Source organism: Oreochromis niloticus, linkage group LG10 (genome assembly GCF_001858045.2).
Source record: "Oreochromis niloticus isolate F11D_XX linkage group LG10, O_niloticus_UMD_NMBU, whole genome shotgun sequence".
Classification (NCBI taxonomy): Eukaryota; Metazoa; Chordata; class Actinopteri; order Cichliformes; family Cichlidae; genus Oreochromis; species Oreochromis niloticus.
Genome location: NC_031975.2, coordinates 2,116,769 through 2,129,371, shown reverse-complemented (window position 1 = coordinate 2,129,371; position 12,603 = coordinate 2,116,769). Strand labels below are relative to the sequence as shown.

The 12,603-nt window shown below is 39.7% G+C and overlaps 2 protein-coding genes across 3 annotated transcripts in view; both read left to right on the top strand.

The window, feature by feature from the left end:
* Window positions 1–1,395: 1,395 nt before the first annotated feature.
* btg3 (B-cell translocation gene 3) lies at window positions 1,396–4,660 on the top strand. 2 transcript variants are annotated; one of them, XM_003457914.4, is made up of 5 exons: window positions 1,396–1,527; window positions 2,330–2,536; window positions 2,632–2,769; window positions 3,306–3,498; window positions 4,103–4,660. In XM_003457914.4, the coding sequence occupies exons 2-5, from the start codon at window positions 2,364–2,366 to the stop codon at window positions 4,298–4,300; spliced, it is 702 nt and encodes a 233-aa protein (XP_003457962.1). In that variant the 5' UTR covers window positions 1,396–1,527; window positions 2,330–2,363; the 3' UTR covers window positions 4,301–4,660. The 2 variants fall into 2 exon arrangements, with proteins under 2 accessions (XP_003457962.1, XP_025766456.1); XM_025910671.1 differs by lacking the exon at window positions 1,396–1,527 and adding an exon at window positions 1,970–2,250.
* Window positions 4,661–8,895: 4,235 nt separating this feature from the next.
* Window positions 8,896–12,603, top strand: part of cxadr (CXADR Ig-like cell adhesion molecule) — a 35,729-nt gene continuing 32,021 nt past the window's right edge. The window contains exon 1 of the mRNA XM_003457920.4: window positions 8,896–9,151. Within this exon, the coding sequence (XP_003457968.1) occupies window positions 9,100–9,151 (52 nt within the window). The 5' untranslated portion in view covers window positions 8,896–9,099. The remainder of the gene's footprint in view (window positions 9,152–12,603) is intronic.

Genomic DNA, 12,603 nt, shown 5'->3' with positions numbered 1-12,603 from the left:
CAAGAGAGAAAATGGAAAGGGACTAACATCTTCATCAACAAGCATCTTACCAAACAAGAATACAGACATCGCAAGAGAAGAAAGACAAAATAGGATCCAAGCAACATGCACATCAAACTAAAAGGGACACCAGAGGAGGCAAAAGTTATATGGATAAAGGAATGACATGAACTGGACAGGTACAAGTCACTAACATACTTCATGTTTACATCCAGTCTAATTATCCCTCCTGATGTAATAGTGAAGACAGGAATATAAATGCATTGAACAGCGACCACATGACATTGTAGGTGATATTGATCCAGACAGCAACTTTTTAAATCATATCAAGACTATTTTTATTCATTACCAGGGTAAGCAACTAAATGAAATTACAAATACAGATCAGATGTTGTTAATAAGTCATACTAAGAGCAGAAGTCTTTATGACATTTTTAAAACACAATGTGTAGTTTAACCTTGTTTCCAAAAATCACAAAACCCACAAGAATAACTTCTTACTGTGCAACTTTGATGGAGAACATTTTATTTTATTTTATTTTATTTTACATAACCAATTCAGTTGTATTATTTCAAATTTTAGTGAGCTAAGCAAAAATTACAAATACTCCTAGGTGAAGCAGTCAGGGCAAATGTGGCTGTTCTGTATATATATACCAACATGCTGGAGGGCAGTTAATGGCATGGCCATGCACACGTCTGCATGCGAGGTACAGTTTGAGAATATTGAAGTGAAATGTTCATTTATTTTATTTTTGTGTTATTTTATAACACTCTGGGAATCTAATTTTTAGAAACTGTCATGCCACTAAAAGCACCTTTGGATTTGAAGCTGATGAATGCATAGACAACGTGAACGTGAGTGCTGGTTCCAGTCGTGGGTTCTGTAGAGGTCTAGCGCACCCAAGTGGCGAATGGGCGTATTACGTCAAGCAATGCCGCTAAAAAGGGTTATTTCCAGGAAATGGATGCAACAATCGCTTACTCAGCGTTGTGTTAAAAAGTAAATTTAAACACAAACAAACCCCAGAACTTTAAACTTTTAAAGTCTTTAAAAATAAAAACTATCAAATTATTATTGTTACTCATTATCACACGTTGTATCATACAGTATTCGTGTATCATAAACTGCAGCTTTCACTAACTTTAATAGCTTCCCATGGCAACCCGCAGTTAAACTATAAATTAATCTTTTTCATCTGAGCCATACGAAGAACTACTTTCTCTTTCTCCAGTGTTAAGATGAAATTACATCAGAGGATGTAACCACAGTAATAATAAGCAACAAACACAAACCTCAGCTTATGAGTCATAACAATCACGAGAATGACTCATTATGTAAGACGGGCATACACTCGACCAATGAACCCGCTATATTGAGCTGGATGGAACCAATAAAAATTACCCGTGGGCGGGGATTGGTTTGTAAAGGGCGGAGTTAATAACAAAAACTGACTGGTTCTTCTGTTGCTTCATCCTGTTAAGCATTCGTTTTAGTCCGCATGTCGGTGGAGACCACAAGGAGAGGTAAGTGAAATTGTTTACATAGTTATTCCATATTTGAACCTATTAATATAAGTGTTTTTCAGGATGCAGATGTATTTTATGAGACTTTATAGATTTCATCGCGAAATTTATAATGCTGTTGTTAGTAGCATGACCACGTTAGGCGTGTTGCTAATGCTAACAGGTCCACAATATCTTGGAGGAATAATACCCTTACGTTTTTACTAACAGGCCGTAATTACCAGTGAAGATATAGCTATCATAACAATAACTTAAACCACAGCTGAAGTTAACTTAAATGCTACTCGGGCCTTATCGTGTTCCAGTTAGCCTAAATAGTTAGCGCATTTAGAACAGTAGCTCGTGTTATGGAACGAGGCAAGTGCGTGGCTAAATGGAACTTGTGCGTCACAGCCCGCCTTTCTCTGGTTCGAACCGTTAACCGAGGGCAGCAGGTCATAAACAAAAAGAACTCTGCGTAAATACTGGCAGTATTATTAGTACTATTATTATTATTCGGTGTTGTGTCCACATTTTAAACGAAGGAAGGTTTCCTACAACAGCAGGTGTTGCCACGTGAACGCAGGCATATCGTTGATACGGAGGGAGTTTTAGCGTGTGTACAGAATAGTTAAAACGGTCAAACACTCAAACCGCCTAAAATGTTGCAGTGATAGACTGTAAAGTGGAATTTGTCGGGAAACTTGTTTTTTTCCAATTTGGGCATCAGAAAACATTTTGTAGGTAGGATCTATACCTGTATATCTAGTTTGTTTGTTTGTTTGTTTGTTTTACATGATCTGTCACATGCCTTTCATTACAGAAGCTGTCCATACGTGATGAAACACTTGTAAAATATGAGGAGAGAGATTGCAGCTGTGGTGTTCTTTCTGAAGAGGCTTGTGAAAAAGGGGGAAAAGTTGGAAGCGGAGAAGGTCGAGCTGTTTGTTGAGAGGCTGGCTGTGGCACTGCAGGAGAAGTTTAAGGGGCACTGGTATCCTGAAAACCCCAGCAAGGGACAAGCATACAGGTGGGGCTGCTCTGGGAAGCGAATGAGTAAAACTTGGATTGTTCTGGTGGCATGTTTAAGCTGAAGGCAGTTTATGTTGTGTGTGTGCTTTGAAGGTGCATCCGAGTGAACAGGTTTCACAGGCAGGATCCAGAGCTCCTTCGGGCCTGTCGTGAGAGTGGTATCCAGTACAGTGACCTGGGACTGCCTCGAGAACTCACATTGTGGGTGGACCCTGGGGAGGTTTGTTGCAGGTGAGATTAAGAGTTTGTAGGGTTGCCATAAGGAAAGTGTAGAAACGTTTGTAAATCTTGTACACTTAAATGTGCTTCAGTTGATTGCTTTCTCATTAATCTAAACACGGTAATTAAGGCAAACGGAAAGTGAGATAACCCATTCATGTTAATATTCCTCACATGCTTCATGTATAGTGGTGATAGAGGCTATAAATAAAGTTTCATTAACCCCAAGGCTTTCCTGTAATTTCAAATGAGACTACTGGCAACAAGAAAACACTATCTTTATGAAACAGCAGTTAAACATTTTGTTGAAACTTGGATATAAACTGGTACATGTGCTTCTACCCTCTGGTGGCTTTGTTTAATTAAAAAAAATCTTTTACCTGCATTTATCTTTATTAGATGCTTATGAACAAAAAACAGCGGTTCTTGTTTTGTAATACGTTTTCCCTGAAATCTTCTAAAGAAAACTGTTCTTGACTAAAAAAAAATTTGACTAAGTGTTTAATTAAAGGTAATAATTATTAATTAATGTCTCTCCTAATTGTTAGGTATGGTGAGCAAAATCCTTGCTTCTCAATTGCCACTTTCTCAAGTGACGATGAGGATGGCAAAGATGTTGCAAAGAAGGTGACCAGTGCACTGGAGAGGGTGACATCAGACTACCACTCTGGTTCCTCTTCTGATGAGGAGAGTGCCCACACTTCTCCCCTCACGATCCCCAGCAGATGCTCTGCTTCCCAGGTATTCTGTCATGAAATCAGGGCTGCCTACATTCAAGTATATTCTGTCTTTTATGAGAGGAAAAATCTTGCTGCTGTCAATGAATATTTGAGTGCACACACAAACCAAGACTCCTGATAACACAGGCTAATGCTAATGATTCTGAACTTGTTGCAACAAGGAGACATTGCAGTGAGCACTCTGGCTAAATGGTTAGCCAAGGCCTGGATTAATTGTTTTAAAGGATATTTCATGCATGAAGTTGATGAATGATGGGTGTATGTTTGCATGCCAAATTTGCACCTATGCTTCTTGGGTTAAGCTTCACCCCATAAATGATCAAAATTATACTTGAGCTTGAGTGAAGGAGTCGGGTGATAATGATAAATAATAACCTTTTCAACAATGAAAACTTGGTCCACTAATAAAAACAAAACAATTTCCCTTGGGATAAATAAAGTATTATCAATCAATAGTCCTTGTCCACTAGAACCTACTTGACTCGACTTGGTCAAGCTTGGCCTAGCCACAGTATTATGAATGTTTTTTGGTTTGTCCACTATAATTGGCAGCTTGTGTATATATGTAACATATTAAGTTTTTCTTCTTCTTTTTTCTGTTTAAGAAAATGAATCCATCTGCTCCTATGTGGCATCCCAAAAAGAAAGGAAAAGGTCATATCCTTCCACAGCCCCACTACAACTACAGGCCTCGGAACAGAGCCCCACACAGTTTGAGGAACAACCTGTGGGTCCCTCCTGTGTACAGGGGAGGGCCTGGATACTGGGAAATGCACCAAAATCTGGCACATTGTTACAGTTAGGAATCATGGTGCTTATTGTTCACACTGGACATTAAACCTGAAGGCAACTTTAATATGACTGACCATTTGTTGTTGTTTCTTTTTAAACATGAACTTTTTATAAATGAAATGTTTTTTTGACAAAGTCTGTTTTGCACTTTAGACTATTTGTTATAGTTGGAAGAAATCACTTGTATTAAATTAGATATTGGAATACTACACGTATAGTCTTGAAGTACTGTATTTTTACTAAGGGAAATGTTCATGTTTGCCACTGACTGTCCTTTGTGATAAAATGTTTTATTTATTCATAGTGAAGAATTGTGTCAGAAGTAAAGGCTTAAATTTATGGAGTTTTATTAAATACTTCTAGCATCACAACACATTCTCTGATTTTTTTTTTCCCCCCCTAAACTGTTACATTCTGTTTGTCTTTGTGTTACCGCCTATCAACTTGCTACCATCTGAAATAAGTGCAAATATGCACACTTCTTAAAATTCTATGAACATGTGCAAATAGTTTTTTTTATTATTATTATTATTCCCCCCCTGTATGTTTTGTGGTCAACTAGAAATTACTCAAACACTCACACACAGTGTCTTTCCCTGGTGTTGTGTGTATGAGGTCCAATATCAGGACAGAAATTCCGGCTTTTCAGGTGAAGAGCTGTTGCTCAGTTCCTAACTCCTAACTAATCTCAACTAATGTTGCTTGACTCTTCAGTCACATTCACTAAAATACCTGAGATGTACATATTAAAATGGTCACAGACGTGGGTGATGTGACGAAATCATACGAGCACCAGCTAACCTGCTGGTTGGGGCTCTTACACCAGCGGCAGATCTCTGGGACCACCTGAAATGTCGCACAAGACAGTTTGACAGCTGCTCTCTTAATTGCAAGGGGATTCCACAGTGGGCCCTCTCCCTGCTTGATTTGGTGGATATTTCACACAGGCTGCCATTCTGCCTGCAAAAAAATCAAGAGATTTGTCTCTGCAGGGGATCAAACCAGTGGTCTTTTACTTATTAGGCAAATGTGTAAACTAGATGAACATTTTTCAGAGCATGTGATATAATAGTAATCATATCAGGGTAAATCCTCCCACCGTCCAAAGACATGCAGCTTGTGGGGATAGGTTAATTGGATAATCGAAATTGTCACTAGGTGTGAATGTGCGAGTGAATGTGAGTGTGAATGGTTGTCTGTCCCTGTGTGTTGGCCCTGCGACAGACTGGCAACCTGTCCAGGGTGTACCCCGCCTCTCGCCCTATGACAGCTGGGATAGGCTCCAGCGCCCCCCGCGACCCTGAAAAGGATAAGCGGAAGCGAATGGATGGATGGATGGATGGATGGATGGATGGATGGATCAGGGTAAATATTTTGGTAAACACACCTTTGTGCTACAGGTTTAATCGTTTTTACTGGCACAGCCAGGGTGACGGTCACACACAGTCTTTGCAAGGAATAGTTCCTCTGGCCTGAAAAGAAAGAGATGTTTCCACAAGTAATTGCATGTTAGTTATGTTTATAGTTTCCTAATGATAAAGTTACTTAAAACTGCGGGCACTCTGGCTGATAACCTGCCATTAGCTCTACAGTTGATTTCTATATATAATTAATAATTGTCATATCCTGCTGTGCACTTATTTAATTTTAGAAGATTCAATGGCAGGACAGATGTGACACTCAAAATGAACTTTTAATGCTGATAGTCAAGTGCAAAAAACATAAAGGAACAGAGCGAGGAGACACAAAGTAACACATCACTGATCGATGTGCAAAGCTGGGAGAGACACACTCCAAAAGACTTGCAGCTGTAAGTGCCGATGGTTGGACAGAATATTGGTTCTCCAGGTTGATGTGCAAATATAAATTTACACATTTATTAATTTTTTTCTGTAATTTAGTAAATTTAAAACACAAGTGTGTGAAACATTTTTACAATGAAAATTAATTACAAAGCCAACAGCCCTTCCAGAGAGACCCACTGATGTAACGTCACCTTCCTCTGCTGTACAACCTCATATCAAAACTACTTTCTGTAAGAATATGTCGACACCGGACCTCAGAAGCCCAACCTGTAGGAGCGCTCCAGGGTCGCCAGAATACAAGACTCTCAAGGCTCCTTTTAGCCCTCCTCCTGCACCTGTTATCATTATTACAGAGTACCCCGAAGACCTAAAGGGGAAGAAGAAGGAGTCTTCTGAAAACTCAGAAAGACTCATTGTAAATCCCACAGAAACCGATCCTGTGTTTAAGAAAAAATACCTCATAACTTCTGACAAAGAAGACCTGAATAATTTATCAATAATTCTAAATATAAAAAAAACAAAAAACCCTACATGTATTTCAGCTGTTTATTTCTGCCAACTGGAAACATCTGAAGCTGTGGTGTGGAGGAGGTCACTAAACAAACAGTAACCTTAACACACTCTAATCTACTCTGTTGTGCACCTCTGTCCTATGTGTCATAGAGCCGGGTACATCTGGCACAGGTTCCCAGTCTGTCACAGGGCTAACACAGAAAGACCACCATTCACAGTCATGGCCATATTAGAACCACAAGTTAACCTAACGTGCATGATTTTGAACTGTGTGAGGAAGCTGGAGTATCCAGACACAACCAGTGCAGGCACGAGGAGAACAGGGACCAGGAACCTGCTTCCTGTGAGGTGACAGTGCTAACCACTGCACCACTGTTTCACTCATGTTATACACAACATTATTTTTACTTGAAATTATACAGTACTGTGTCTTTTTTAAAGTGATCTTGAGCAATACTGTTCCAGATTCCCGGGAGGTCTTTCAAAGTTTACTTTGGCTACTTTTTCACTTGTTTTCAGCCCTGTCGTTGTGCCTGACCATTTTCAGAGGAAGGTTAACAAACAATTTTAAATTTTATCTTTAGAAACTCTATCTCTACCAGCCAAAAGGAGAGATATGCAAAATTACACAAGAACTGGACTAAAGATCAGTGGCAACGATGTCATGGGGTGATTAATCCAAACTTGAAATTTTAGTTTAAACTGTCTTTAATGTGTTTGAAGGTCAGGAGAGAAGTACAACAGTGAGTCTCTACAGAAATCTGTAAAACACGGTAGAGATCAAAGCCTGGAGAACTATTTCTGAACACTACTTAAAGAAGTTACAGGAAAGTTTGTCTGAGAGAGTCTGTGTTGAAGAATAAAGGTTGTCAAACATTGACTTCAAGCTTTTTAGAAACTCTTATGTTGGCTTACAAACTGTATTTTCTATTTATGTTTGCACTTGTTTTAAAAGTGTCTTCCTGATAAAATGTAAAGAAGTGACGGTGGCTCACGACAATACTTTTTTGATTTTGTGGTATTTCTTTTGATTTCAGATGAGTTTTGATCTTATTCACATATTTGCTTGGTCACATTGTATTTTCTTTTACTGAGCTACTACTTATTCAATCGATTTGCTACACGTTTGCTGTGTTTAACTAAATATATTTAAATATATTTCCCAGTTTGTGTATTCCTCACACATGTGAGGCTTTTGCTTTGACAATCAAGTTTGAGTCACTGAGCTTTTTCTGTTCATTTTTCCAGTTCTTTGGTTCAGCTGGACATAAATAGGTGCTAAGCACTTATGCTGACATACACCTCACTGCGGCGGGCTTCCCATGATGCACTAACTGTTTCTCCTTCACTCACCTCTTTTTTTACTCTGTGTGATTGTACTAAACTCTGGTTCTCTCTTATAGTGTCTTTTGTCCCCTCTCCTTCTTCTCTTCACTGCCACCCCAAATTGGTCACGGCAGATGGCTGCCCCTGTTCTAAGGGAGTTTTTCCTCCCCACTTTCACCACGTGCTTGCTCATCGGGATCGTCTGATTGTTGGTTACAATATAAAGCACCTTGAGACAACAGTTGAGCTGATGCTATATAAATACAATCATACTCATTGCAGATGGATGCCAGGGTGTCAAGTTGTGGAATGTACCTGAGAACTGTAACTCAAATGTTTTACAGTACAATATTTCTGTGTCATCGTACTTCTGCTCTACTACATTTCCTCATCCAAATATTGTAATTCGTATTAGCAAGATGTCATTTATTAACAGCTTTAGTTGTTTACTTATTTTGCAGATTATTACAGATGATACTATAGATAAAAATACCCAGCTCAATATAAGTAATTAAAATAATTTCCAGCTGCACAATGCAATCATGAATTCCTTGAGTATATGTTGGTGCTAAATCTCTTAAGTAGTCTTGTGATTTATTTATTTCATTTATTTTTATTTTATTTTTAACTAAAAAGTGTTAAGTCTTCTTTAGCTTTTTAAGTAATGTTGTATGATTGTGAAATGTTGAACGTTGTATCCAATATTTTATATGTCAGTTCTCTTCCAGCACATCCTGGTGGTTTCACAAAATAAACTTCCGTGAAGAAAAATTCCCTGTGGGTCTGACTGAAGCGTAATCTTTAGAGAGCCATTAAAGGAAAGGTCCACGAAGGCCTCTGGCTGGGACCCACACGGAGCAGTGCAGTTGTACCGTAAATCATTCTTCAAAGATCCAGCGGATAAGAAGACGCAGGCACTCTTGAACGAACCGTAGCATGGACACCGGCAGAGGGCGTCGCTGGACGTGGGATGGATAAGGCAAGCGGCGGTCACGTGACGCAGTGCGGCGCGCTTCGCTGTGCACCTGCACAGAGTGGAGGAAAAGGAGGAGGCGGTGTGGAGTTTGGATGCTGTATCGGGGCTGAGCTGCCGAGTCTCACTTCAAATTCAGTACAAGTTCTTCGATCAAGTTTCACTGAACAAGCGGCGGAATAGTTGAGCAGGAATGGAGCTTTCGGCGGCCCGGTGGTGTGTCACACTGTTGAGCCTCTTCGCAGGTAAGTTTGTCGACAGAGCTGAAGCTGAGCTACTTTGACTCTAATGAATATTTCTGTGAAACGGGCTCGGAGCGGTCAGACGTGTACAACGACGCTAGCCGTTGACGTGGACACCGAAACTCGTGTTTTTCGACGAGTTAAATAATTTGTAAAAGTCGTGTTTGTCAGTAGTTCGAGTTGATAATGAAGCTGTAACTTTAGCGGTTAAACACAAAGCACTTCCCGACAGAGCTACCTGTGACCCAAGGTCAGTTTAGTCGTGTTACAAAGCAGAACAAACGAACTGCGAAAGCAGGTTTAAAGTGAAACGGTGAAGTTGTAGTCAGACTGAAGTAACTGTGAAAAACATGTCTGTTTTCTGCATTGACACACGGGTCGGTCGGCGAACAGCATTTCAGTCATTTGTGGACATATCTCATCTCAGTGACCAGTAAAGGACAGTGGTTTAGTTCACACTTTTAATCAGCCTTACCCAGTGGCTGTGTTTTGTACCTGAGCTGAATGCTTTTTTAAAAATTGTGCTGAACTGGGATTTTAAATGTTAACGAGCCGGGGGATTATTTTATATTTTAAAAAAACGAACATTTCCCCGGTGCCAAAAATCAGTGTATTTCCCTCCGTGTGTCCATGTCTTTTGGTTTATCGTTGGGTGGCTAACACAATAGCTTGATCCGCTTTTAAACCTGTGGCTGCAGGACTTCAAAGTGCTGCCCCCCCCCTGTCTGCCATCTGCCCTTACCCTCCCCTCCCCCAGCCCCAAATCCTGGTATCACACCAACTTCAGCGCATGTTTGCTGCTGTGACAGCTTCCTTCACGTCGGTATCATTTATTTATCGTTTTTAACGCCTCACTGCCAGGACTCTGTTAGTCCTAGTGACCCTCACCTAAGAGGGTTTATGTTGTTGTGTTGACAGTGTGTGTGAAACCTCTGATTAGACCGGTTATTTTTAAACTGTCAATGGTTTAACAGTGGAGTCCAGCTTTTCTTCACCTTTTTCCATTTTAACTAGCTTGGGCGTGTTTCCTCTTAAGGCTTTGTGCATTTGAAATAATGTATCTGGCTTTGCATGATTTCATTTCTAAAACATTTTGAGATGTTATTTGGGTTACTAGTTGTTACCATCAAAACGAAACCAAATGATACATGAGAATTAATGAGAATTCATCTCATATCTGCATTAGAACGAGTTTCCCCGTGTTATTTAGGCTCATGGTGAGGGTGTAGCTGTTTAGTGTACTGGAATTTACACTGAAACTAACAAGTCGCTCCTCCCACTCTAAACAATAATGTGAAACTTGAGTTCAATATGCTGTGGTACTTATTGAAAACATTTCTGAGCTTTTGATGGGAAGCCGCAGAGGTCAAGGCATTGCAATCCAGTTGGCTTGTTAGTGAGGGAATTAAATCGTAATAAAGCAATCCTTTGTTTAGGTTTTCCTAGTCTATCTCTCTGTATAAAAGCTGTGAGTGTCACTGAGTGTAATATTAAGGTTTGCATAGTGTGCTGTTTAGCCTTTTGTCTCATCATTCACATTGTTGTGTACACCAGTTTGACTCATTAACATCTTAATGGCACCATAGTCTCGTTATGGGGTCACTGTTCCACTTCATCAGACAAGAACAGTATCCGCCGGATTCGAAACATTCTTTGATTGGCTTAGAAATCCACCATAAATGTGCTCACCTCGCTTTAATGGCAAAAATAACAAGTGGGGTCTTTCTGCTCCATTTTCTTTGTCCTATTTATATGTGGCTCTTTGTGAGCTATGAAGGGTTGACAAAAGTAATGCGTTTGTAATAGGAAGTCTAAGTCATTTAAATTGTACCATTTATCATCAGGGAATAAGAATCTAAACTTTGGTCTCAGATTTTATAATGGGATTAAATGTGGTCATGTTTTTCCATTTTTCAAGGTGTAGATGTGAGCTATATACAGTATGATCATAAATAAATCTGATAAATATTAGGGTTGTGGTAGTGCTCTTGAATGAAAAAGAATACATCTTTTCTAGATAAATTCTAGATAAATCTATGGGGAAAAGAAATCAGAGATCAGATAAATGAAAATGACACTTTGAACTTGCCTCAGATGATTGTAGGATTATAGCTATATATTGTATAATAAGGAAACAGTCAGTATTTGGAACCAATACACATTTCCAGTGAAAACTATGGTGTCAAATTTGAATGTAATACTATTTCAATCATTTTAATGTTATGTATTAACATAGCAGAGAGCCTGTCATTTAAAACCAGGCTGTTGCTTATTAACTAAATGGCTGAATATATATGCTGTCATAAACTGGGATAGTAGCTGTTCTGTAATATTTGTTTATAGTGTTGTCAGTGTTTGTACTCCCGTCAGTGTTTGTATACCACACATGATTATGTCATTGTTTCTCGGTCAACATCTCCGGGTCTGCCAATGAAAATGAATCTGGTACATTTAATAGTTGGATGTAAGAGTTCATATTAATGTTTTCTGCCTTCTTCTAAAGCAAAATTTAAAAAAACAAACAAAAAGTCAATGGCAATAAAAGTGATGGCGTCATAATGTCAGATTGACCAGTTTATCTGTTCTTCTGTTGTTACGTCTGCTACCCTCCTTCATTTTCTTTAATTTGCTGTTCTAGTGGTCTCAGTTTTAACTTTAATTTAGCTGCTTGCTAACTGAAGTGTCATTTTATGGTCCTGCAAAGTGTCCATGTGCTTGCATGTTTCCGATTGGATGGGATGTGCTCACACAGAGTCCTCCAAGGATTCGCTGGAAGCGTGTGATGTATGCATCTGCCAAATGCTGATTGGTTGAGAAGTGGGCCAGAATAGGAAAGGGAGTATTCGCTGGGAATCGTGGGGGGAAAAATAGAAATCGAAGATCATAAAAATACAACATGGAGAGCACAGACAGTGGCTGCAGTGGACAGTTTTCATTGTTTTTAATACTCGCTTTCACTTCAGCTTTTTGTTTTAACTTTGCTGTTCTCTGCGGCTGACTGACAGACCGACAACAGCACAAACAAGAGTAACCACAGACCACTTGCGCCACATACTTTCTACACTGCCTCCATCTGACAGCAGCGCTCTCTGCAGGGAGACGCTCCATCACCTGGACTGCAAGCAGACAGCGAACGCACTAATCCTGCTGGACTGCTAGCATAACCAAATACTCAGATTTGTGGTGATGGCTTGTGCTTCATGTTTACAAGCAGGATGCTTCAGCTAGACAGGCAGCTTATTAGTTACAGCACAATGTTAGATTCACTTTAGATGTTACTGCCATTACAAGTGGCCTGACAGCAAGCTTGTTAATCATGCTTTTAAGGCCTCCGTCATGCTGCATTGGTAGTCTGCAGGTGTTGCCCGGAGTGTTGCGCACATACCGTTGTTGGTGTCGATATCTACTGCTCCCTGTGGGCATTTTTTTTTTTGTGAAACTACTGGTAATGCGGG